This window comes from Quercus suber, unplaced genomic scaffold, assembly GCF_002906115.3.
Source record: "Quercus suber isolate HL8 unplaced genomic scaffold, Cork oak 2.0 scaffold_277, whole genome shotgun sequence".
In the NCBI taxonomy this organism is placed as follows: domain Eukaryota; kingdom Viridiplantae; phylum Streptophyta; class Magnoliopsida; order Fagales; family Fagaceae; genus Quercus; species Quercus suber.
The window spans coordinates 414,841-442,837 of record NW_027069733.1 but is presented as its reverse complement, the minus strand read 5'-3'; the positions used below and the strand labels follow the sequence as shown (position 1 = coordinate 442,837).

At 34.3% G+C, this 27,997-nt stretch overlaps 1 protein-coding gene and 1 pseudogene across 13 annotated transcripts; both read right to left on the bottom strand.

The window, feature by feature from the left end:
* Positions 1-628: 628 nt before the first annotated feature.
* On the bottom strand, positions 629-9,686 carry LOC112010796 (putative pentatricopeptide repeat-containing protein At1g12700, mitochondrial). Of its 13 annotated transcripts, XM_065781753.1 has the most exons (9): positions 9,458-9,686; positions 8,728-9,285; positions 6,874-8,573; positions 3,670-3,814; positions 3,398-3,570; positions 2,704-2,959; positions 1,504-2,529; positions 1,245-1,414; positions 629-1,047 (listed from the first exon to the last, which is right to left on the bottom strand). In XM_065781753.1, the coding sequence occupies exons 1-3, from the start codon at positions 9,655-9,657 to the stop codon at positions 8,360-8,362; spliced, it is 972 nt and encodes a 323-aa protein (XP_065637825.1). In that variant the 5' UTR covers positions 9,658-9,686; the 3' UTR covers positions 629-1,047; positions 1,245-1,414; positions 1,504-2,529; positions 2,704-2,959; positions 3,398-3,570; positions 3,670-3,814; positions 6,874-8,359. The 13 variants fall into 13 exon arrangements, with proteins under 13 accessions (XP_065637825.1, XP_065637821.1, XP_065637826.1 ...); XM_065781749.1 differs by lacking the exons at positions 1,504-2,529; positions 2,704-2,959 and adding an exon at positions 4,161-4,198 and having other exon boundaries at positions 3,670-3,804; XM_065781754.1 differs by lacking the exon at positions 1,504-2,529.
* A 7,489-nt stretch (positions 9,687-17,175) lies between these two features.
* On the bottom strand, positions 17,176-20,874 carry LOC112010774 (pentatricopeptide repeat-containing protein At1g63330-like; annotated as a pseudogene).
* Between the last annotated feature and the right edge of the window lie 7,123 nt (positions 20,875-27,997).

Here is a 27,997-nt window from a genome sequence, read left to right as displayed (position 1 = left end):
AAAACCAAACACCTCCCAATGTACTTAAAAAGCAACAAATTTTTTTTTTTAAATTTTTTATACAAGATAAAATTTATACTCTAACCTAATCTAAGTGTATACGTGTGTAAAACTTCCTTCTGCAACAATTTTAATAATTGCTAATAGTGAAAGTATATTCAAATTAATAACTATTGAGAAAAATATATATATATATATATATATTTAACACAAAAGATGGTTGAGGGCCTAAGGCCTCTTGTACGAATTAAATTTATCATGGGTTCCATTTTGAACAATCATAATGTTTGAGTCAATTCTTATCAATGTTTCACCAAATGCTTTAAATAGTGAAATTCAATTTATAATTCATTAAATTTATGACAATCCTTAGGAGCTTTGTCCATAAAAATACATGTTTTATCATGATCTGAATTTTGGGAAAGCTATTTATTTTTCAATCATCAATAAAATTGTATTCATAATTTTTTATCTCTTTTTTTTTCGTCGGAGGGAAATCATATATACAGAACAAAATAAAATATTATTAGGATTTTTGGGAAATCAAATATTATATTTTTAAAAATAAGCAGAACAAAATAAATGTATGATTAGGCTATAATGTCACTGACAAGATTTTCAAAATTGATGACCTCATTCAATAGAATCTAATACTAGTATCATTAACTCTCTTTTATATATATATAGTATCTTTAACTCTTAAATGCTGAGGATTATTGCAATAGCAAGTAAAAGTTACCAATCTTGAGGATAAGGTGACAAAATAAAAGTTTTTAATGATATACAGGGACATATGCCAAAAACTTTAGCTGGGAAATAGCTCAGCAACTTTAAAGTCACTAGTAAATGATTTCCTGATTTAGAAATTTCTTGTTTTCCTACCTGTCGAATGGGTAATGTGGAGTGAACACTGCAGATAAAGCAAGAAGAGAATATAGAAATTTGGCAGGAACTAACAATTTTAAACATTTTTCTCATGATGCTTTTCCTCTTAGCAACAGGTTACTGTAGCAGCTTGTTTAAAGTATGCTTCAGCATAAACCAAACCTGAAACAAGAATTAATACATGCGATTTAGAAGAAGAAAGATGGGTGCACAAAATAGTTGAATGGATTCATTAAATACTGAATCATTTGTAATAGCAGGGAAAAAAAATATATGAATTTTAATGTTGTTATGCAGCGGAACCAATGAAAGTGATCATAATATAGAGAATTCAGAATATAAAGGTTGCTAGCACTTACCAAGTCACGTTTCATTTATTGTAAGGCTTTTAAGACTTCAGACCACATTGCAGGAGAAACAACTGCCTTTTTTGGAATAAATGGAGATACTTACAATCTCCAATTCCCTCGCATCTGGAACAACAGCAAGCTTGTCTAGAAAATAGCTCCAGATAATTCCACTCAGCTTGCTGAAAGATGATTATAATCATTGTATTAATTTTGAATGCCTATGATCGGCATTAACTCTAAATTTAATCTACAAAGTGAAATTAATCACCTTGGATCCAGCTGATTCATGAATTAAGAATGAATGTCAAACCACTTGTGATGGATTAAGTTAATGAGCATTTATTTCATCCATTTTAGAAAGTGGATTTTATGATGACTAATCTAGGAGAAATCATTCATTCCTCTTGGATGAGTCCTCCCATAGGAGTGAATAATTTCTCGCTAAACTAGGGCTTTGCTTTACAAGATTGCAATGTATGTCACCCTTCTCTTAGTCAACAGACAAAGAAGCATGTAGATAATTGTCAGCAACTTCCTTAGGTAGACCACCTAACCAAACTACCCTACTCAAAATTGACTATAAATTCCAACGTTAATACAGCCCTAGAAAGCAAATGAAACATATATTCAGGTTACAAACATGCATAAAAAGTTAAATGCATCATATCACAAATTACACTAAAATATTCCTTTGAGCAGAACAACCATGTCATTCTTACAAAACATTTAACATGCAACTCATAAATTAAGTTTTATCAGGTCAAACACTTCAACCATGTCAATCTCCTAAATATAATGTTTATGCATCAAAATGATGTTTCTGACAGGTGGTTATATGGCATAAATTAAGGGGGCCTAAATCTTACATTTTCTGGATCTATTTCTAAGAAAGTGTTATTTGTATCTTTGATAGTTCTTAAACAGAAGTATTTACATTTGATTGAAAGAATATACTGCTTGAAATATTACTAATGCATGTAGAAATGAGTATAATTGGTCTAGCATATGTATGGAGTTGGAATTCATTTTCTTCTTCTCAAACCTTGAATTGGAAGCTCTAGTATCTTAGGATTCATATGTTTGGACATGGGTCTGCACCAAATTAAGTTTTGTATTTCTAGATATAAGGTCCATCAGCAATTCAGCATAGACATTCCAATATCTTCCAATGCTCTGCCCTTTGATCCACACTTGTGACTTGACCCTTTTCCATGCTTCTCATGTCCAAAGTGAAGGCTCTTCTAGTTCTGGTGCATCTAAATGTCTCGACGGGTTCAAGTGACATGTTGCCAACCTAAGCAAATAGCATAAAGAAAACACATATGCAGTTGTTACAAAGACTCCTAGGTTCTCAAACTTAAACCATGTCAGTGGTTGTTTCTCTGCCACTAAGGAATATTGCATCCGCTCAACTGATGGGATAAAGCTTAGAGAACGTAAATTCAAGGAAGGATCAACAAATACAGACCTTCAAAATCCTTATCAACCTATTCAAATCCTAGTCTTCCAACTTTTCCCCAGCATCGTTGAACTCAACCCACGCCTTGGACTTGCAAAAATTCATGAAGAAGTACCAAGCAATCCCAGACAAGTACCAAGCAGAGCACTTATGAAATAGATGTTTTAGTAGCCACTGCCATTAAATAGACCAAAATCCCAAGACTGAATCAAGCATGCAACCACCAGCCCTGCTACCCCATTGGAACTGTACATCTTGCAACTTCCTACTCGATCAAAGAAATGATGCAAATTCCAATAGTATTCATTAATCACAACAAAGTTAAATAAAAAAAAGAAACCATGCAGGAGCGACTGTTTAGATTCACAGGCATTTATATGTAAACAAACATGAAAACGAGGAGTGAGAGGGTAAAGAAGGCAACATCAGAAACCTCTTGTAAGACTGGGTCATATTTAAATCATACTACTGATGTTCCAAGTCTGATAAATAATCTGTTGAGGATCCATATACGATCCCAAAGTATTTGGACTAAGGCTTTGTTGTTATTGTTGTTGTTGTCGTATATATTTAGTGCATGTCACATCAATATTAATAAAAGCAAAACACTATCAATTAATGACTCAATCAAAGATTGGGAAAACAAACAAAATTTTATATATCAAATTCACATCGAGGAATGATAAGGGAGCCAAGCATTTACCAGCACCACCATGGAGTCTCTTACAGCAATGACCACTAAGCTAACACATGAAACCACTCTGCGGCAGAGCTTCTCTAATTTTCCGTAGCCTTTACACATTGCCTACCACCTCCAAACTGCTTAATAAATTTCTATTTGGCCCATAACTTTTTTGCAAGTGATTTTGTTGAAGCCTGTGAAAGAAAATGAGATTTATTCAAGTTCCAATTTATCAACAGAAAAAATAATATAAATACAAAATGGAAGAAGGAAAGTAAAGAAGAAGATTTAACTGAAGTAAATGTATAAGGAGAAAGGCTTCCATCTTCCTTCTCAATCTAAAGCAAGACCCTATTACTTAACATACAGAATTTGACGATGATAGATTGGGCAATCTAGCATAGAGTCTCCAGATACATAAATTTTCCCTGAACACAACTATAGAGAAATTTTTTAATACAAAATGTTAATGCATACCTATTAAAAAAAAAGGACACTTTAATCAAACTGACAGCTCTGCATGCAAAGTGGAAGAAAATTGGAAATTCATAGATTAACTTGTCTACAACATATTCCATAATGACAGCCAAATCCAAAGAGTGGGTTTCTTGTAAATAGAGCCACGTACAATTAAAGGCAGGCTGTTTATAAAAACTTCATCCAGAATATGTTTTCATGTCAAAACCAAACTAAAAAAATGTTTGAAGGTCAATTTTCAAATCAAGTCCAAATAAGTCAAAGCCAAACTAAAAATTTATGGTGGAAGAAAAAGCATACAGCTGACCTGCCTGACCATTTTTCAATGTTTGTGTTCTTCAATATCTGAACAGGCATGAATCAATTATCAATCTAATAAACATTGAGAAGAAAGTAATATAACTTTGAAGAGGGAAGAGAGTCATAATGGTGAACTGAATTGAATTGGGAAGTCTAGCAAAGAAGAACAGGAAGGAAAAAAAAAAAGAGGGGGGGGGGGGGCAGGGTGGTTTACTTAGGATGTTAACCATAATAATGCAAAGCAACCAGACAGTTAGAGGCATCTGATGGTTTTCATATTCAATCCATAGTAATTTATGAGCTAGATGAATAGTTAATAGGGAAAACAGGTGCATGCATATTAGAAGCATTGTCAGAATTTGAGAATGTTAGTAGATAACTAACAAAAAAAAATCATAAGTTTGGAGTATGACACATATTCTTCTACTTTGATTTTCAAACTTGTTATTTTGTTACTCAAAACAGCAAATGTCAAAATGATTAAATTGTGAAATAATTTGTATTGCACTGCAACCTAAGTTGGCTCTCTCTTAGACATTGCAAGAAGAAGCAGGTCATTATCAACTACCACCTTGAGTTGATAAACACACCAAGCTACACAAATAAAAATTATTTTCACAGTTCACTGTACATGTAGATCCACAAAGCTTAAAGCATTTGCTGCACGATATAATAGGCAGTGTTACAATGTGCTTGAGCAGTATACCTATATTGCTATCCATAACATTGAACGTACATCCCATAAAAAACAATACTTTGAATTTTTAGGAGTCAAACTTCTGAAAAGAAAAGTTCATTAAAAAAAAGAAGGATGCGAACAATAACAAAATAGAATTTTTTTTATAAAAAAATCTCCAATGGCATGTAAAGAGACATTACTTTATAAAAATTAAATATTAACTTCCAACAAATACACATACTCATTATATGACTAGCTGTTAGATTTTGAAAGTTGTTCTTGATGTTAAAAAATAAAAGCCTTTTTTTGATAAGTAATAAAATTCATTCAAAAAAGAAGAGAAAACACAGAGAGAAAAAAAAAAAAAAATACACAGGCCGTGTGCTAGAAGCTACAAGGGAAAAAACTAAGTAACAACTAACAATGAAAGTACAAAAATCAAGCATATCAAGTAAAGAAATAAACGTAAAAACACCTGTAGCATTTGCCCAATCAAACAAAGTTTGAAAAAAGAGAAGCTTCAACTCATGAATCAATCTTTCATTCTCGTCAAAGGTACGTGAATTATTTTCCCTCCAAATGTACGTGTATTATTTTCCCTCCAAATGACCCACATAAGACAATGAGCAATCATTCTCCAAAGCACCTAAGGTCTGAGTATGTTGAACTTGTTTGACTAACTTGCCAAAAGTTCCACAACACTACGCAGCATGACCCAATGAACCCCAAATAGTGAATGCACTAACAACTCTTGAGATTCTGGGCAAAGTAGGAGTAAGTGGTTAGTTGTCTCCCCATTGCACATACAACACCAATCCATCACCACCACTTTAAGTTTTTTATTATCATTTTTTTTTTTTTAAACTAAAATCCTTCATTCAAGCTATTGAATTAACTCTTGAAGTGCTATATTTGCTGGATTCGCAGATAACAAGTCAACTAATATTGTTGTAGTGGCCAAATTCACTGATAAGCTAGGAAGCACGGACATAGACACAGGTATGGGTATGAACACACGACCAATTTTTGAAAAATTATAATATGAAACAGCCAGTATGACACGGGTACGACATAGATACAACACCCTAAATGTAGTGTCCGTGCTTCCTAGCTGATAAGCGCTTGTTAACCATTATCATAACAAGTTCCATATCCTTTGATGTCTCATTATGTTGCAGTAACCTTATGTTGCAGTAACCTTTGGATACTGGTGTTATATGTGCAAACCATTCTCATCCATTTTCTCAAGTAGTTCACCCACTTCATCTATAAGTCCCTCTTTGCAAAGCCCTTTGACCATAATATTGTAAGTTGGAACATTAGGTTGCAACCCTTTGCTGGCATGACCATAAAAGAGTTCTCTTACAATTGAAAGTTTTCCATTGTTACACAAACCCGTAATCAAGATGTTGTAAATTGCGATATCATGGTCCAACTTTTTGTCTTTCAACTCTTGAAACAATGCCATTGATTCAGCAAAATGTTTGTTCTTAAATAAACCATCTAACAAGGGATGATAGGTCGGGGGATTAGGATGTTGGCCACAAGCTCACATATTATGGAATAGATCTAGCGCAACCTGGGGTCTCGCCACTCAATCAAATCCACCTATAAGAGTGTTGTAAGTCATAACACTAGAAGTCACACCCTTGTTGGACATTTAAGGAAAGAGACTCATTGCATTATCAATTCTTTTCTTTTTGCAATGTCCACTGATCAATATGCTATAGCTAACAATCATAAATAATCATAATAAATAAATACATAATAACAGTGTCTATCTTACAATGAATTGACTAAGTCAAAATTTGAAATAAGTATTCATGAAAATGCCAAATCTTATGAGAACAATATGTAACCGTAACTTCACATCTTTTAAATTTTGAAATAGATATTTATGAAAATAGATTCAAAGCAGCAACATTAACGCACAAAGAAATTGCAAAGTAAGATCAGCAAACAAGCTTGTGCATAAATTTTAAAAGAAATATAATAATGTAAAAAGAATCAAATTCAAAAGGCATATATATATATGACTTACAGATAGAATTGTGATGGGTTAAAATATGAAAGTTGTTCTTGACTTTGAGCAATTTAAAACTTAAAAGCCTTCATGTAGACTTCTTAAGCAATTCTTGAATATTGTTATCTGCTTGATTAGATAACAACAAGTTAATAAACATGGTTGCAGTGGTTGCACTTGCGGATAAACCCTTCTCAACCATTATGTGGAGATATTTCATTGCTCTTGATGTCTCATTATGTTGCAATAAACCTTGGATGATTGTGTTAAATGTGCAATGATGAGGTGAACAACTGTTCCCTTCCCTTTTATCAAGCAGCTCACTTGCTTCATCTATAAGCCCCTCTTTGCAAAGCCCCTTGATCATTATACTGTAAGTCCAAACATCAGGTTGCAACCCTTTGGTGGCAAGACTATAAAGGAGCTCTCTTGCATTCATAACTTCCCCAACATTGCACATACAATCAATTAAGATGCTGTAAATCACGATATTGCAGTCCATATTTTTCTCTTTCATCTCTTTAAACAATGCAATTGCTTCAACAAAATATTTGTTCATAAATAAACCATCTAACAAGATGGCATAGGTTTGGGGATTTGGATGTTGGCCACAAGCCCGCATCTTATGTAATAGCTCTAGTGCGGCTTGAGGTCTCTCTACTCGACAAAGACCACCTATAAGAGTGTTATAAGTCACAACATCAGAAACCAATCCCTTGTTGGACATTTCATGAATAAAATGCATTGCCTCATCAATTCTTTTATTTTTGCAATATCCATTGATCAATATGTTATAACTAAACAAATCAAGTGAACAATCCCTCTCAAGCTTCATATTAAAGGCTTTAATTGCATCATCCATTTTGTTTTGCAAACAGTAACCATCAATCAAAGAATTGTAAGTGACTGTGTTAGGCTCAATGCCTCTTTGAATCATCCCATCAAAAACTTCTTTCGCCTCTATCAACATCCCCTCTTTGCAAAGTGTATCCTCCGATATGTTAAAAGTTTGCACATCTGGCACGACCTTCCTTTGCACCATCTCATTCAACAAAACAGTAGCTTCTTTCCATCGAACAAAACTGCAAAGACCTTGAATTAAGCATGTGTAAGTGACAATATCTGGCCGACTGCCCGTTATTTTTGATATCTGTTCATGCGTTTGGAAGGTTAAGGCTCCTCGGCGTGTTTCCTTCTTTGTGTGGACTGCTGTATGGGATAGGATCCTTACAGGTGACAATTTGAGTGGTAGAGGGATGGTTTTTGTTGACTAGTGTATCATGTGCCGTTGTAATGGAGAGACAGTGGATCATTTGTTACTTTATTGTGGTAAGGCTTATCGTTTGTGAAGTTTGATGTTTAGATCTTTTGGAATTTCTTGGATCTTGCCAAGATCAGTTGCGGATACTCTATTTGGTTGGTGGAATTGGCCTGGAAAGCATGTGTCTAGCATTTGGAATTTAGCTCCATTATGCTTGATGTGGTGTCTTTAAAGGGAGCGAAATTAGAGGATGTTTGAGGACATGGAAAGTTCGGATGACCAGTTATTGGCTTCTTTCAAAGGCTCTCTGTTTGACTGTTCTAGAGCTTGAGAACTCACCTCTAATGATTCTCTTCCTTTGTTCCTTAGCTCTCTCTTGTGTAACTGGTATCTTTTTCTTTCCTTTTTCTTTTTTCTCTTTCTTTCCATTTGTACTTTTCTCTCCACCTTATGTTTTCTGCATAAAAAATAAATAAATAAATAAAATAAAATAAAATAAAACGCATTTACCCATCATTTCAGATAAAAAGTTCAAAGCCTCGTTTACTGATCTAACCTTACAAAAACTGTCCATAATTGTGTTATAGAACACCACATTAGGTTCAGAATACCTTTTTTCTATCTTCCTAAGCAACCCAATAGCCATATCAGTCTTACCAATCTTACAAAGACCATTTAGTATGGTTCCACAAGTAATTGCATAAGGCTCATACCCTTTCTTCTCCATTTCTACCACCAACCTCACAGCTCCAGCAATGTTACCTTGAAGACAGAACCCCTTGAGAAGAGTGTTTAGAGTTATATTGTCTGGTTGACAGCCAAGTTTCAAAATCGTTGCTAAGACAGCGAGCCCGAAATCAACACGGTTCAATTGACAGAAGCAATTAATCAAAGTATTCAGAGTATAAACATCGGCAGCGATACCCAATGACTCCATTCGTTTAATTAGAGTAAGCACAACAGAGTAATGCTTCATTCTTGCAGTGGCACCCAACATGTGATTAAAATCGTCAATGGAAGGCAAAGGGCGTAAGTGAAGCATTTTATCAAACAGGTCTAAGGCATGATCAACATTCCTCAAGCTCAGAGATTTGCACTCATGTCTCACAGATTTCAAGAATTGTTTGCGATTTTGATTTGGGGTTTTCAAGTTCTCTTTACCACTACAGCTAATAGTAGTAGTAGTAGTAGTAGTAGTAAGAGTAGAATAACAACAGCAAGAAGAAGAAGAAGAAGAAGGAGGAGGAGGAGCATGAAATTGAAAAGGAAGGGTTATTAGTCTAACAATGAAAGAATTGAATACAAAAGCAACAAGGTTTCTTGATTTAACAGAAGCCGTACCCATTTCCTGAACAAGAAGAAGAAGAAGCAAAAATCTGGTATTCCTCGTCGGATCCAGCTAACAATTCGAATCGGGTTTTCGGTGCTGGATGTAAGACCGAAGCGCTGAGTTTGAGAGAGAGAGAGAGAGAGAGAGGGGGACAGTGGAGCAAAGTAGACAGCCACTGTCTCTGTCCTTTTCTCGCCGTCCTTTTTGACATATGTAGCTAGGTTCTATTCATTAAATAAATAAATGTAGCTAGGCTCTGATTACTTTCTCCCAAAAAAAAAAAAAAAGCCTAGGTTCTGATTCTAATTATAACAATAACGTAGCTAGGTTAGTCTTCTGTTGTTTCTAAAAAAAAGTTTACTCCTTTTTCTTTTCTTTTCTTTTTTAAGAATTAAAATATAATCATTAAAACTTTCTCATTGGGAAAAAAAAAATTTAATTTTTAATTATGAATTTTTTGTCCAAAATTCGTTTATTTTGCTGAAATTGAAAATTTTTTATTGAAAAAATTATAAATAAAAAAAATATATTAATTAAAATAGTACAATGAAACTCATGAATAGTAAAACTTTTACTTTTATTTACAATATTTTCAGCAAAATAAGCAGATCCCAAACAAATCCTTAATGAGTGTTTTTGTGCTCTATTTTTTTATATTGATTTGCTTAATTTTTAATTTTTATGTACAATTTTTTAAAACCACATTTTTTTCTGTTTTTTTCTCACTTTTTCAAGTTATAAGTATACTTTAGCACGTTTTTATCAAAATGTTTTAAGCCAAACACTAGATAAGTTGTTCCCAAACAAACATTAGTGTGTTTGGCTTTGGCAATTAACATGAGCTTATAAACTCAACTTTTAACTTTTATGTATAACTTTTTAAAACCTTACTTTTTCCCATATTTTCAAATTTTGTTTTCAATGTATAAGCATACTTTAGCATATTTTCAATAAAAAAATTTCAATTTCAACTAAATAAGTTGTTCCCAAATAAGCCCTTAATATGATCATTTAGCTTTTTTTAGGGAGTCAAGCCAATTTCTAATGACTAATAAGTGCACATGGGCACCATTAACTAAAGTCTTTTAACTATAATAAATACCAGTCATGTGGTAACTAGTAACAACATTCATAAAGACTTGAATATGATGCCGTTCTAAATATTTTATCCAGAGGAACAAAAAGGAGCTTGTAACTTGTCAGAGCATTATCGTTTGGTTATTAAAAAAAATGCATTTTAATAAATCAAAATTCTTATTTGTAAGTGCTTATTTGTTAACTACATGTTCATTTTGTCAAGTGAAGTCAAGTCATATGCATAAAAATGGGGTGCTTCTGCATAAGTACCTCCTAATTAATATAACTGCAATCTACAATTAGCAATATGGCTTTTTCTCTTGTGGGTGATAGTTGATACTACTATTTAAGATAGACAGCTAGAGTTTTTTTTTTTTTTTTGGGTTAACGACAGCTAGAATTTAAGATAGACCACTCTGTTCCTCAAAAAAAAAAAAAAAAAAATATATCTTAAGAATTTTTCCCTATTTTACTTCTTTTGTGCCCTTTAATATAAATTGAAATGGGAAATCAGTAGCTTCATAAAGAATAACGTGCTCTAAAGCACATGACTGCGGGCATATCTAGGTATTAAGAAGAAAAATGAACCATATAACAAATGTACCTCAATGAAAGAAACATGCATCAGAATTTTGTTTGAAGCTTCAATGTTTCAATCTTGATGAATAGTAAATTCATAACAAAAGTAGATTAGCATATCTTGCAACAGTTTCAAATTCATTTCTCTTTGACTGAAACAAGTACAAAAATACAAAATGAAGAAGAAAGAGGAAGATTAATAATTCTATTTGGGACAAATTCAATTAGGTTTTATATATTCATGTGTTTTCTGTTTTGGGAGACACTAGATAAATTAAAGCGACCAGTAAAAACTAAGAAAACAGAATATGCTTCATTTGGTGAAATGGGGTAAGAAAATCATATTTACATCATCTAATAGCATTAGCTCATATTTACACTAGATCCTACTACACAAGCTAAATTACCCTATAGAAAGCATACATCATGGTAGAGCTAATTGGTCAATCACAACATTCAACTTCACCACTTAGCTGTTGGGCTGCTTAAACAGATAATCCACCTCTAAGATCATATTCCAAACTACATTATCATCTAAACAGATCATGCTAAAATGGGAGCACCTAACCTTGGTCAGAAATTAAGTTATTCTATAATGTAATTCCACCAAAAACTCAATAAGTTCAGCATCTAACTCTGTACTATCAGATAATTTGATCAAAAGTAAAATGTAGTTACAAATGATTATTCTAACCAGAAAAATTGCTGATTGCAAGAAAACTCCATCTCTTCAGTGCAACTCACTCCCTCTTTACAGAGTCTTTCAAAGCCCAAACCACCATGANCTCAAAAAAAAAAAAAAAAAAATATATATATATATATAGACCACTCTGTACCAATTTGATTCGCCCAGTTTCTAGATTCTGTCTTATAAATAAATAAAAACTTTTTCCTCGGTTACTAATCCATAGCTCTATTCGAGCTTGCAGGTATGCTGCAACAATCTCTTTCATTTTTCATTTTCCAATTTTTTTTTTTTTAATATTCATAGTCAAGTATAACATCAGTTGGCAAAAAACAAGAAGCAATAGTGGTAGCTACACATAACAATGCCAACTAAAAAAAGAAAAGTCATTTTCTGCTACTGCAGCAAGATCATCCCCTTCCATTTGCCAATGTATCATACATCCTCCATGACCAACTGAGTAGCCATCTAAGAAGCCTTGTGTTCTGATATAAGGCCACTGCTTAAGCATAGCTACAAGAATAATTACCTTTTTAAATCCTTTGTTTCTTGCTGCCTCCCGGGCTTCTCTGACAGCTAGAAAGATGATTGCCACCTTATCCAGAGACTCCCAACTCTGGCAGCCAGCTATGAACCTTTTGCCCTCTTCGTCTCCGCCAGCCCCATCTTTTGTTCTTTGCTCTTCTATCTGCCACTAATAGAATACCTTGCCACCTCAGTAGATTTCTGTGAAGAAATATGTTGATTACCAAAGGCTTCCCTGCAAGTCCAAAGAAATTTTTTATGCAAAAGGTCCTAGATTCCACAAATTCCCCTGAAAAAATGAATGAAAAATCAAGATATTCCTTACGATTATCATTACCCCATTAATCAGCGTTATTCTCTACTGCTGCATGGATGGAGGTAATTTACAATAATTATGATAGTAATATCCAAGCCAAACCACAAGGCTCTAGCTAGGGTCAAGAAATGATGATATGGTCAAGCCTTGAGAGTTTCATTTCATTATCACAGAAAGGACAACAGGTATTAGCATAATTTTTCCTTCTTGCCAGTTCAGATGTAAGAACCAGTGCCTATTTGACAAATATTCCAAATCAAATAACAGATTTCAAAGATAGCTTCAACTGTTGAACCTCCACAGCCATTTTCACCCAATACAATCCCCAACTATGGTCTGGTCTTAACCTCCCTAGTCAATTATAAGACCTAGTCAATTATCTACACAGAAGGAAATAGCCTATCCTAACTTCATATTATCATTTTCTAGAATAAGGACAGATCTACTTATCTTGCAAGGCCATTCTAGGCAATGAAATCTTCAATATTTCCCGTGCACTTTAACATTGGTAGGTCCTGTCAACTAAATCCCCTTTCCACCTATTGCTTGTATAATATATAAGAACATCCACAATGTGGATCACTAGAAAGTTATTCAATATGCCTTCATCTCTTACTTTGTTACAAGAACTACTGATAATGGTAATGGCTTCACCCTTACCAGCCCTCCATTTTACGTCCATAAGAACCATTTCCTTGCCAGAAGAATACTTTTCCAGAACTAGAAATTTATGGTACACCTAAACCAAAAAAAAAAAAAAAATATATATATATATATATATAACGTATTAGACAAAAATCAACATCTTCCAGAATAATTTATTATAGAAGTAATCTATTCAAGACTATTTTTTTTTATAAGTGACGAAAATTTTATTAGAAATAAAAACAAACCTAGTACACCAGCGGTGTACTAAGAGAGAAGTACAATCAATTCAAAATGCAATGATCAAACAAATGTGAGAAAAACAAGGCAGAGAGAGAAAAGCAACACTCCAATCCAACAAAGTACGAAGGAAGAAGGCTTTAATTTCTAGGATATTCCATTCGCATCCCTCAAAACTTCTGGAATTCCGTTCTTGCCAAAGACACAACATAATGCAATTTGGCATAGCCTTCCAAAAAGCAATATTTCCATGTTTGCCGAAAGTCCCCTGCCAAGCTACAAACATATCAATGACTCTCATTGGCATAACCCAATAGAGTTCAAATAAACAGAACACCTTAGTCCACAGCTTCAAAGCTATAGGAACCGGAGGAGATGATCCATAGTCTCCCCACATTTTTTGCACATGCAACACCAATCCAATATCAACATGCCTTTCTTCAAGACTAATTTATTATAGAAGAAATATCTTCAAGACCATCTAAAAAGCAAAACATATAAAAAATAAAAATCAAAGATGACAGAAAAATTCATTAACAAATATAGCTAACCCATATGTTCAATTACATCCAAGAACAAAATCCACATAAAAGAGTCTAATCATGCTGTAACTACAAACACTATATAATCAGTAACATAAAAATCATGAACAGCACATATGAGTTCAAATATAATTCAATAGCCTAGTAACTTCCCAAAATCAAGTTATTTATCAACCAAGAAAAAAAACCTTCAACAAATCAAGTTGTCAAGTTGACCATATACCTGCAAATATTCTGTTAAGTGCACCGCACTTCCTGTTGTGGCTCACTGTGCAGCAAGTCTATAACAAAAAATCAAATTTTAAAATTAAAAACTAAAAAATTTAAAAAAAATTAAAACAGAAAAAGAAAAAGAAAAAAAAGATAGAGGAAGAAAGAGCAATCACAAAGCTATTTGATTTGAATAGCACGTTGATAGAATATGGAAGCCATCCATTTTAAACCAATACAATCAGCTTCTCTGCACAAAATTCCAAACGACCATCTCAAAACCATCGTTAGCAACTATACCAACTATTTTATGTTCAAAATGTAGACTGTCAAATCATAATTTTTTAGGAATCACTAAAACTAATAACATACATTATTAGAAATCTCAAACAAAAATAGGAAATGAGATGCTTAAAACAAAGAACAAACCCAACCGTCCCCCCAGTGAAAAGTATCTCAACCCTACATAAAACAATTTGATCTAGATGAAGTGTTGACATATGTCAACAGAATTGGATATCATGTAAAGTTGTGATTTCCAACTAGCCTTTGTTGGCTCTAATTCCATGCCAAATTTGATCGTATTTTCTTCAATTATTTCCCTATATTTATGAGGGTTTATTTGTAAGGGATGAGTGTGAGAGATTGGTAAAGAATCAAGTTTCAAAGAAGAATCAATGTAGTTCATGACTAATTCGCGAGAAGCTCACGAGAAGAGTAACCCGCAAAAGGCCATGTGTGAAGCACATGACTAAAAGCAGAAAAGTCATGTCAGGCTGTCAAATTTGTGAGTACTTTGCAAGAAAGGCCATCTCGCAAGGTACCCGGGAAACTCCCTTTTTGGCAAAAAGAAAAAGTGTTTTACCAAATTCTTTATCCATACTATGTATACCCTCATTACCCATAAATTGTAAGAAGTGCTTTTTAAAAAGAAAACCCTAGTAAAAACACTTGAGAGTTAGAGATTATTATACTCACAATCATCTACACATTTTCTCTTAGTTTTTCTCTATTCCTACCTCTCCATCTCCACATCCTTAAGAGATTCTTAGCCCAAACACTTACCTCACCCAACTGAGTGTTGAGTCAAGTTTTGATGCCTTTGGGAAGCATTGGAATGAGCCATTAAATGGCGAATGCAATCGGGCTAAATTGCGGGATCCGAAAAGCTAGTGAAGACAAGACTCCGAGAAGTCTGTTAGTAGCAAGAGTTTAGAGAGCTCAAGTACATGGGATAAACTAGGCTTGGAGGGTCTTTTGTTATTCTTGTACTCCAACTTTATTCACTAGTGAATTGATTTCGGCTTGAAAGGTCGCAGAGAGATTTTTCGCCGAGTTTTTCGGTTTCCTCTTCGATAACACATCTTGGTGTTATCTTGTATTTGTATCTCTCTTCCCTACTCTTTAAGCTTTTCTTTTACTGTTCATTGTGGTTGAATACGACTTAGAGTAGTGTTACCAATTTATTGAGCTCATTTACTCTTGTTCCGCACTTTGATAAGTTAGAGTAAAAACAATCTAGCCGTAATTTTTTATTTGGGGTCTGAACAAACATTCGTACTTTCACACTAAATTGTGCTTTCATATCAAATACATACTACACTTTAACGGGTTTCCATTTCCCATCTGGTGGATGGACAATAGGATTGCAACTGCCAACAAAGTCAGCAGGCATATTAGCATAAACTAATAAAGCTACATGAGTACACCTTTATTCAACGATACTCTAGTAGAATAAACTATTGTATGTATACTTACCTACACCTGTACATACACACATATGTGTAGAAAACATATGATTTTAACTTAATCAAGAAGGTAGATTAAAGATTGACATCTGTGTTAAGCCTTGTACTGGTCAGTAAGGTAAGTTACCTCCATTCTCCATGCTTCAATCATTCATATAAAAGTGCTTCAATATGTTCAGTTCGAATTAGTTGGCCTAACTTGCATTTAAGTCAGGAATTAGCACTCGTCCTATTGATTAATCTTTCCTGCCTAAAGGCGAAAAGGAATGCTGTAAAGAAAAAATTACTTTATGACATTCCTTTCCATTCAGTTTTCTTCTACAAATAACAATTTGAAGTCATCTGTAGTAAATGAATGAGAATTAGGGGAGAAACAAATGACAGATTTCAAATTTTTTAACACAACTAGTTATTTACATAGCCATTTACTGCGTGCTGTTGATCAGCTATATTCAGCCAATTAGGAAAATCTTTTGTAGGCTCAGTTTTGTTCCTTACTTCATAACAAAACTTTATCTAATCATTGATTCCCTAGAATTCTCAATGATCAATCAATTTTGTGATCAACATAATTCAATAAAAACCTAATAAAAAAACATAGATATGCAAGAATCAACCACAATTTTGTGAATACAAAAAAAATGTAAATCTATAACAGGAAAAGGAAAAAAAGAAAAAAAGAAAAAAAAGAATGAAAAGACTACATATCATGTCTAGAAGAAATTTCATCAAATATATGGCATGCACCAATAATAGATAATCATGATAGTATAATAAATACAAAAACAATAGTCAAAAACTTATCCAAAATTCCATCTTACTATAGATTGACTAAAGTCCAAATTTGAAATAAGTATTCATGAAAATGCCAAAATTTATGAGTACATTATGTAACAATAACTAACTTCACATCTTTTAAATTTTGAAATAGATATTTATGAAAATAGGTTCAAAGCAGCAACATTAACGCACAAAGAAATTGCAAAGTAAGATCAAACAGTTAAAGCAGCAAACAAGCTTGTGCATAGAATTTAAAAGAAATATAATCATGTAAAAAGAATCGAATTCAAAAGGCATATTTATGTCACTTACAAATTGACTTGAGATGGGTTAAAATATGAAAACTGTTCTTAACGTTGAGCAACTTAAAACTTAGAGGCCTTCATGTAGACTTCTTGAGCAATTCTTGAATGTTGTTATCTGCTTGATTAGATGACAACAAATTAATAAATATGGTTGCAGTGGTTGCATTTGCTGAGAAACCCTTCTCAAGCATTATGTGGAGATATTTCATTGCCCTTAATGTCTCATTATGTTGCAATAAACCTTGGATGATTGTGTTAAATGTGCAATCATGAGGTGGACAACCATTCCTGTCCATTTTCTCAAGCAACACACTTGCTTCATCTATCAACCCCTCTTTGCAAAGCCCATTGATCATTATATTGTAAGTCCAAACATCAGGTTGCAACCGTTTGGGGGTAAGACTATAAAAGAGCTCTCTTGCAGCCATAACTTCCCCAACATTGCACATACAATCAATTAAGATGCTATAAATCACGATATTGCGGTCCAGATTTTTGTCTTCCATCTCTTTAAACAATGACATTTGATGAACGACACAATTTACTATTTAATTATTGTAATTTATTATTTTTGGTATTTTTATGTAAAAAACGTTATTTTAGATTTAGGTGATTTATTTCCTTGTTTTAAGGTGCATTTAATGATTTTTAGGTCAAATTTGATTCCTGATATGGTTAGGTATCAATTAGGAGTTATTTTAGAATATATTTTCTTGTCTATCAAGTTTTATGGAGCCCTTAAATAGGCCCCTAAGTCTGTAAACGTTTTTCATATATTATTGAATAAAAATCAGAAAATGTGAGGCTTTGCTCTTCTTTTGGTTCTTCAAGAACCGTGAACTTATCAGAGATTCTTCCTTGTGGCATTCAAACTTTATACCTTTGGTTCATGATTCTATTATAGTTATTGGGTCAAGGTCTGTTATTTATACCTTTGGTTCGCGTTTCACTTATAAACGTTGGGTCAGGGTTCTATCAAAATCTGAATTTTAGCTTTCTTGGGCAATTATTCCAATACTGTTTGTTGGGTCTCAAAGCGTGTCGTTTGAGGTTCGCATCAACATTGCTACAGCAAAATGTTTGTTCTTAAATAAACCATCTAACAAGATGGCATAGGTACGGGGATTTGGATGCTGGCCACAAGCACGCATCTTATGGAATAGCTCTAGTGCAACTTGAGGTCTCTCTACTCGACAAAGACCACCTATAAAAGTGCTATAAGTCACAACATCACAAACCAATACCTTGTTAGACATTTCATGAAAAAGATGCATTGCCTCATCAATTCTCTTATTTTTGCAATATCCATTGATCAATATGTTATAACTAAACACATCAGGTGAACAACCCCTCTCAAGCATCGTATTAGAGGCTTTGATTGCATCATCCATTTTGCTTTGCAAACAGTAACCATCAATCAAAGAACTATAAGTGACTATGTCAGGCTCAATGCCTCTTTGAATCATCACATCAAAAACTTCTTTAGCCTCTATCAACATCCCCTCTTTGCAAAGTGTGTCCTCCAATATGTTAAATGTTTGCACATCTAGCATTACCTTCCTTTGCCCCATCTCATTCAACAACGCAGTAGCCTCTTTCCATCGACCAAAATTGCATAGACCTTGAATTAAACACGTGTAAGTGACAAGATATGGCTGAATGCCTTTACCCATCATTTCAGATAAAAGGTTCAAAGCCTCAATTACCAATCTATCCTTGCATAAACTATCAGTGATTGTGTTATAAAACACTACATTAGGTTCAAAATACTTTTTTTCTATCTTCCTGAGCAACCCAATAGCCATATCAGTCTTACCAATCTTACAGAGACCATTTAGCATCGTTCTACAAATAATTGCATTAGGTTCATACCCTCAGTTACCAATCTATCCTTGCATAAACTATCAATGATTGTGTTATAAAACACTACATTAGGTTCAAAATACTTTTTTTCTATCTTCCTGAGCAACCCAATAGCCATATCAGTCTTACCAATCTTACACAGACCATTTGGCATCGTTCCACAAATAATTGCATTAGGTTCATACCCTTTCTTCTCCATTTCTTCCACCAACCTCGTAGCTCCAGCAATGTTACCTTGAAGACAGCCCCTTGACAAGAGTGGTTAGAGTTATATAGTTTGGTTGACAACCAAGTTTCAACATTGTTGCTAAGACAGAGAACCCAAAATCGACACGGTTCAAATGACAGAAGCAATTGATCAAAGTACTGAGAGTATAAACATCGAGAGCAATACCCAATGATTCCATTTGTTTAATTAGAGTAACCACAACAGTGTAACGCTTCATTCTTGCAATGGCACCGAACATGTGATTAAAATCATCAATGGAAGGCAAAGGGCGCAAGTGAAGCATTCTATCAAACAGGTCTAAGGCATGATCAACATTCTTTAAGCTCCAAGATTTGCACTCATCTCTTACAGATTTCAAGAACTAATTCCGATTTTGATGTGGGGTTTTCACATTTTCTCTACATCTACTACTACTATTAATACCACGAGTACTAGTAGTAGAATAAGAAGTAAGAGCTCTATGAAATGGAAGGCTTACTTGGATTTTTTTTTTTCTCCTTTTTTATTTATTATAATTATATAGAAATCAAATATAATTATTAAAAAAAAATTCCTCTTAAAAATGATATATATATATATATATATATTAATAGCCAAAAACTCAGAAAAAAAATCCAATTAGATTTTAGATTTGATTCTCAATTTTGCACCACGTGCGCTATTTAATTTTTAATTTTGTACCAAATGAATTATTAAGTATAAAAATCAAAGAATCCAAATCTAATTAAATTATAAATTGAATTTCAATTAAAGTTTAATTTTCTGTCATATGACCATCTAAATTTTTAATTTTTATGATAAGTGAATTATTTAGAGTTTAGAAATGTATGATTTAAAAAAAAGTGTAAGCTACTACCATGTATAGTTTGAACCTCTTCTTGAAAAAATGTATAATTTAAATAATATAATTGTAATTATTTTTAATTGTATTCATGTATATGCACCGAACTAACTACTAGTTATTATAAAAAGCTAGTACTTAGCTAATATCTTTTATGATAAAAAATTCATTTTTTCATAAAAAATTTCTTAAAATAGTTTACTAAATTAACACTTAACAAAATATTGTAAAAAAAGACAACGGCTACTAACTAATCTAATATTATTTGAAAGAGACCGAATTTGGTAAAGATGTGGCGTTAGAAACTGAAAAGAATGTGGAAGGACACCCATAGTGGGCATGTCCTTCTGTATACTTTAGAATAATTGTAACATCTATGAGTTATGGAGTAATGGTTTGGACTGTTACTTTATCCCACTAAGTCCATTATCCCACTCAATATTAATGAAGTGGTGTATATATAAATACCAAGAGTGGTACCCATTGAACAGTGAATGAATTCTACATTTCTCATAGTGCTTATAGAGTGATGTAAAGCCCTTAGGTTGTGAGTTATGTTTGCACCACTATAGTACTGTGCAACACTGTCGAGAAATTGGATGGTGAAAATTACAATATTTGGCACTGCAAAATCCAGTATGTGTTGAATGTGCAAGAAGTCCTAGAGACTTTGACTCATTCAATGAGTAAACCCGATGAGGGAAGCACTGAGCAACACCAATGTGATCTTGTTGCCTATGAAAGTTGGTGCAAGAAAGATTTGTGTGTGCGCTTTACAATGTTGAGCATCATGCATAATGACTTGATTGGTGAATTTAAGCAGTATACAACTATACGAGACATGTTGAAAGCTCTAAAGCTAAGATATGGAGGGACATTATCCACTAGACTGCGTAGCTTAAGAATGAAATTTGATTCATATAAGATGCATTCTGAACATACAATGAGACAGCGTCTTAAGGCGATGTCCACCACGATTTGAGAGCTCAAATCAACTGGAAACAATCTTACTGACGAACAACAAGTCCAGACAATGATTCATTCACTACCAAGTTCACGAGAGATGATGTGTCAAAACTTGACACATAATGAGAACATCAAAACATTTGATGATGTGGCTCGTCACTTAGAACTTGAAGCTGAGCGCCTTGAAGCAACCAAGCCAATTAGTTTTGTGCACATGGCTGAGACTAGCTCGTGTAAGGCATCTAAGCCTAAACGCAAGCAACCTGATTACACTCCTAGACAAGAGAGACCTAATGGGCCACCGACTAAGAAGGCTAAGTTTGTCAAGCGCAATACTAGAGGAAAGCGCGCAAAAAAAGGACAAGCCTAAGTTGACTTGTTATAATTGCGGAAAGAAATGACATTTTGCTTGTGATTGCACTGAGCCAAAAAAATGTAACACCTAATCCTACATCTCACCATGTTTTTGTAACTATTCATGTCCTTGTCGCTAATTTTGCTCCTATGTGGACTGTAGACTCAGCAACAACAGAACATGTAGCAAGATATAGAGTGGGATTTGTGGAGTACCGTCGGATTCCTGTTGAGAGTAGAGACATCAAGGTGGGAAATAGAGTTAGCGTGGAGGTACATGGAATTGGTACCTACAAGTTAGAGTTGCGAGGTGGTCGCACTCTGTTACTCCATGAAGTATAGTATGCTCCAGAGATCCAGAGAAACTTACTTTCCGTAGTTACTTTATTAAGACTTGGTTTCCGGTTTATTTTTTAGAATAATTATATTTTATTGCATTTGAGAACAATTTATTATGGTCGTGGTTTTATTTCAAATGGTTTTTTAATTTTGGATATTGAATATTATAATAATAATAATTCAGTTTTTTTGACTTCTTCTGATAATGCTTCTGATAATTCAGTTATATGGCATGCTAGGCTTGGCCATATAGGGCAAGAGAGGATGACTAGGTTAGCTAGAGAAGGCCTTATGGGTAATCTTGCTAAGGTCACTTTGTCCATATGTGAACATTGTCTAGTGGGAAAGTAAAAAAGAAAGCCATTTGGAAAAGCTACAAGGGCATTTTTTCCATTGCAACTAATCCACTCTGATATATGTGATCCAATGAATGTGAGGGCAAGGCATGGAGGTTTCTACGTCATCACATTTATAGATGACTATACACATTACGGTCATGTTTATTTGATTTCTCATAAGTTTGAGGCTTTAAATTGCTTTAGACGATACATGAGATTGGTTGAGAATCAATTAAACAAGAGCATTAAGGCTCTCAGAACTGATCATGTGTGTGAGTATTTATCTGAGCAATTTAAGGAGCTCTGTGATGAAAAGGGAATTACAAGGCAGTTAACGATGTCTTATACACCGCAACAAAATGGTGTGGCGGAAAGGAGAAATTGAACACTGCTAGAAATGGTTAGGTCAATGATGGCGCAAACTAACCTACCGATTTCGTATTGGGGGGATGCACTTTTGACTGCAACCTATATACTTAACCAAGTGCCCTCTAAATCAGTATCTTCCACATCTTATGAACTATGGACCGGCAAGAAACTTGACTTAAATAACTTGCGGCCATGGGGTTCAACAGTTATGTTCACAATAATTCTCATGGATATGGGAAGTTAGGGCCTAGAGGAAAGAAGTGTATCTATATATGATATTTTGAGCATTCTAAAGGCTATGTGTTGATAGGTGAATAACCAGATGGAAGTGTGACTGAATTGGAGTCACATGATGTTAATTTCATTGAAAGTGAATTCCCTAACAAATGTGAGGTTGAAAAAAACTTTTTACTCTTTATGAATGATGGATCAAGAGGAAGGCGCCCCAAGTAGACCAATAGAGGACAAGGAAGAAATTTCTGAAACTCCTAGAGACAGTGGGAGCAACTCACAACCTAGTGGAAGCACACCACTAGAAGTTGATTCACAACAACCTCAGTCACATAGAAGCAACCATGGTAATGTTCCTTGTCGTCGTTTTGGGATTGAGGGGGAAGTTTTCATGATTGTTTCATAAGATGATGATGAGCCAAAAACTGTGCAAGAGGCTCTCTCATCTTCTGTTGGTGATGAGTGGATGAAAGCAATGAATGATGAAATTAGGTCTATGAAGACTAATCAAGTCTGGGATCCGGTAGACCTACCGTTAAGATGAAAAGCAAATGGAAACAAATGGGTTCTTAAAATCAAATGCAAGGTAGATGGGTCAATAGAAAGGTATAAAGCTTAATTAGTGGCAAAAGGATACACTCAAAAGGCGGGTGTTGACTACAAGGAAACCTTTTCTTTAGTTGTGAGGTTTGCCTCTGTTCGACTCATTCTGGCCATTGTTGCAAACTTGAATTTGGAATTATACCAAATGAATGTTAAGACAACTTTTCACAATGGAGAACTAGATGAAGAAATCTATATGGATCAACCTATTGGCTTTGTGACCAAAGGTTAAGAGCACAAAGTGTGCAAACTTAAGCGATCCACATACGGTTTAAAGCAATCATCTAAACAGTGGTATCTAAGATTTCATCGAGCCATTCTATCAAATGGGTTTACAATGATCGAAGAAGATCATTGTGTCTACATAAAACGATCCAAGGGAAGTTTCATTGTTTTGTCATTGTATGTCAATGACATATTATTGGCCAGTAATGACATGGAGATGATTATCACCACAAAAGGGTGGTTATCCTCTAACTTTGAGATGAAGGACATGGGTGAGGCAGATTATATTTTGGGGGTTAAAATCCTCAGGGATCGCTCAAAAAAACTTTTAGGTTTATCATAACAAACCTACATTAAGAAAGTTCTTGAGCATTTCCAAATGCATAATTGCAAACCCATAGATACTCTAATTGCAAAAAAATGAGAGCTTAAGCTTGGATATGTGTCCTAAGACTCAAGATGAAAAAGAAAAGATGGCTCGTGTTCCCTATGCTAATGCAGTTAGAAGCTTGATGTATGCAATGATGTGTACTCGGCCCGATATATGTTATGCTATTGGATTAGTCAGCAGATTTCAATCGAATCCAGGACTTACTCAATGGAAAGCTATCAAGAGGATAATAAGGTATCTTAAAGGGACAGCAAACTACATCCGTTGTTATCAGGGTTCAGATTTGCGTATGATTGGCTATAGTGATGCCAATTGGGGTAGTGACCTAAATGAACACAAATCTACATCTAGATATGCTTTTTTACTAAATAATGGCGTCATCACTTGGAGTAGCAAGAAACAACACTGTATAGCATTATCAACTATGGAAGCTGAGTATATAGCATGTTTAGCAACTATTCAAGAAGCAGTTTGGTTGAGAAGGTTCTTTCAGAATCTTAAGGTTGTCAAGGATGCCTTAGATCCTATTACGATATATTGTGATAGCATGGCAGCACTTGTCTATGCTAAAGACTCTAAGTATCATGGTAAAACCAAACACATTGATATACGATATCACTACATTCGAGACATGGTTGCTCACAATGAAATGGTTCTAAAACACATTTCTAGAAGCCTCGTGATTGCTGATCCATTAACAAAGCCAATAGGAAGGGATGCCTTTCAAGCTCATGTTAGGAGTTTAGGGCTACGTAGAATATGATGATATGTTATTTTTAGTTACCATTTATTGCCTATTTTGGGATATTTTTAATGCATATGATGTTATTCAGTTAATAATATGTATGCTTACACACGCGTATACAATATGATGAGTTCTGTATGTCGGCGGGCTTAGGTCAGCTCACTCACACTAACGATCGCCTCTGACGCTTGAGTAGCAAGCAGAGATGAGACATTGTATCATTTAATGCTTATGTAGCATATATAGATGGTTGACACAAATAGATGTCGCCTTAGTTGGAACTAAGATGAGGTCTATAATATATTTATTTTAATTAAACCGTACATGGATAGCCCATGATCCATGTAGCCTGTGGTTAGCCAGATGCGAGACCTTAATTTGATACCTAAGGTGGCAAGCAAATAAAGGACTCGAGTTAGGCGCTTGAGTAGTGACTAGACTAAGATTTGTGTGGTGTATTGAGTTAAGACATTCGCTTTTACTTAAGAGAACTCTACCGTAGCATGTATTTTATACTACATGTGCTTACTCAACCAAAACCAAAGGTGAGAGAATAAATCCTTGCTTCTTCACCGTGTGAGTCCCATAGATCTTTCATTAAAATCCTACTTATGCTCTTGTTACTTTTGACTATGTCGTGAAGCTAAGGTTTTGATGTCTGCTACATGTTATCTACGGCGATGTTGGATTCGGTCTAAAGGGACATTGCTAGGAAAGCGATTGGACCAAAGTTAAAGGACATAAGTGTAAAGGGAAGACTATTTTTGTAACACATCCTTATATTTGTACTCACTATCAACAGGTTATAGCGCTTATGGTAGCGAAATAATCATGAGTACATCTAGATAGTTATGATGGATCAAGCATAAGTCTGAGTATCGAACTCAAGAAGGGTTAGAGATGCTTGATTCAATGTGTTAATATATGTCTAGGGCATAACGAGACACTTCAGGGATATTGCTATGGTAGTTTTGGTATAAGATTTAGTATAGTGCTCCTAAATATGTTTTTTAGATGTGCTCAGTGGTCGCACAACCTATTTGCCAATATGAACGCATTAAGAAACACATTAAGAGATGGATAATAGCTCCATGTCCACAATGGATGAGTGGGAGATGTTAGAAACTGAAAAAGAATATGGAAGGACACCTAAAGTGGGCATGTCCCTCTGTATACCTCAGAATAATTGTAACATCTAGGAGTTATGGAGTAATGGTTTGGACCGTTATTCTACCCCACTAAGTCCACTATCCCACTGATATTAATGGAGTGGTGTGTATATAAACACCAAGAGTGGTACCCATTGAACAGTGAATGAATTCTGCATTTCTCATAGTGTTTACAGAGTGTTGTGAGGCTCTTAGGTTGTGGGTTATGTTTGCACCACTCTAGTAGTGTGCAACACTGTCGAGAAACATTTTTGGTCCATGGGTTATACAAACTGGAATTCAAAACGTGTTTGAATAGCTGGTTTGTGTGAAGGCTAGCTTTAGACAACGTAGAACAATCTCAAAACTCCTGTGTGATCGTCGGTTTAGGCTAAAAGAGGTATGCTGAAAAACCAATCATATATATTCCGCAGCAAGTCTCTATTTCTTACATGTGGTGTAAAATTCATGTTTTATATCGTCCAATAAGAGATTAACATATCAGTTTTTTTTATCTAAAACTTAATACATCCTACTATACATGATAAAATCTCAATAACCTCTCAATTGAATTGGATTTTCATATGAGTATTAGAATTAATTGAGTGTGGTTATGTCTATTCTTTAATATATGATATGATGATATGACATGTTGGAATTGGAAGGTCTAAAAACTGGATTTTACTCCACATCCTTGTAAAATTTAGTCTCTATTTGAAGATTTATAGACAAGGAAAGGTTTACATTTGTTGCATTGATTTAGACATTTTTGAACTTACAAAGCTACAAAAAAAAACATATTACTGGGGACTATAAAAACCTTACTCAAACAAAGGAAGTGATCTCTGCGAACTACTTCTTGATACATGAAAACCATACATAGTTCAGAAATTTGTTTTCTTTATTAGTAGTTGGATTTCTCTCTTAATTGACTTGGGAGGATTCTTTTAAGATTTCTTCCTCATAGCAGGGTCAAGACTCGTGACCTTGTTCTAATAACAAATAAGAGATATACATTAGGTCAAGTGATTTCCTTACTTTCTTTTCTCTCCATTCTTTTTTGTCTAACCAAACATAAGGACTATTTTCCTTTCCCTCCATTCTTTTTTGTTATCTCCATTTTCCTTTCAATTAAACACTGTGAATGTTAAAGCTTCTAACAATCCCAAATTAGAGCATTCACAAGGAGCTCCACAAATCCTAACTTTTCCCCCCTAGTTTTGGTGAGCAAAACTCATTTTCTTTCATCTCCAAAGAGCTTGCCATTTCCTCAACAATTTTTTTTTCTTTGTCATGCTAACTCAACAAATTTGTTGAGTATTGCAGCTTTACTAAATAATTTGATACCAAGTGCGCGTTTGGCATGATGAAATTTGCTGGCTTATTTTACTATTCAGCTTATTTTTGCTATTATTCATGAGTCCTATTACACTTTTTAATACTATTCATGAGTCTCACTGTACTATTTCAGCTAACTTTTACCTTTATCTATAGTACTTTCAGTAAAAAAATTTCAATTTCAGTAAAATAAGTAGATCCTAACCCCAAGTATGCGTTTGGCCATCAATTAAAGAGATAGCTTATTTTATTATTTAACTTATTTTTACTACTATTCATGAGCCCCACTGAACTTTTTGGTACTATTCATAGGTCCCACTGTACTATTTCAGCTAATTTTTACTTTTATTTACAATACTTTCAACAAAAAGTTTTCAATTTCATCAAATTTCTCTCTTGCTCTCTTTAATCCCTCTCAACAGAGATTTCCTCCCACCACCCATTCTCTCTCTCTCTCTCTCTCTCTCTCTCTCTCTCTCAAGCATCACTAGAGGAGCATCACCACTGAAGCAACAACATTATGACACAGCAAAGTCATCGATGCCAAGGTCTCTATAGCTGTCGCCGCTAAGAATGGTGACACAAAGTTGAGGGGCACATTATGTTGAATGTGAGGCCCTTTAATCTATTATCAAGCATCATTAGAGGAGCATTACTGCTAAAGCAACAACATTGTGACATTGGCAAAGTCATCTTTAAAGTTGTTGCCACTAAGAATGGTGACACAAAGTTAAGGGGCACATTGTGTCAAATGTGAGGCCCTTTAATCTTAAATCAATGCCTTTGTGTTATATTTTATTTTTTTGGTATTTCGTTTTATGGTTATGTTTGATGATGGGGCTAAAGGGTCCATTTGTTTTGGCTTCAAACCAATGTCGGAAATGCTTTTCCGTAAAAGTGTGTGTTTGGTTGTTACGGA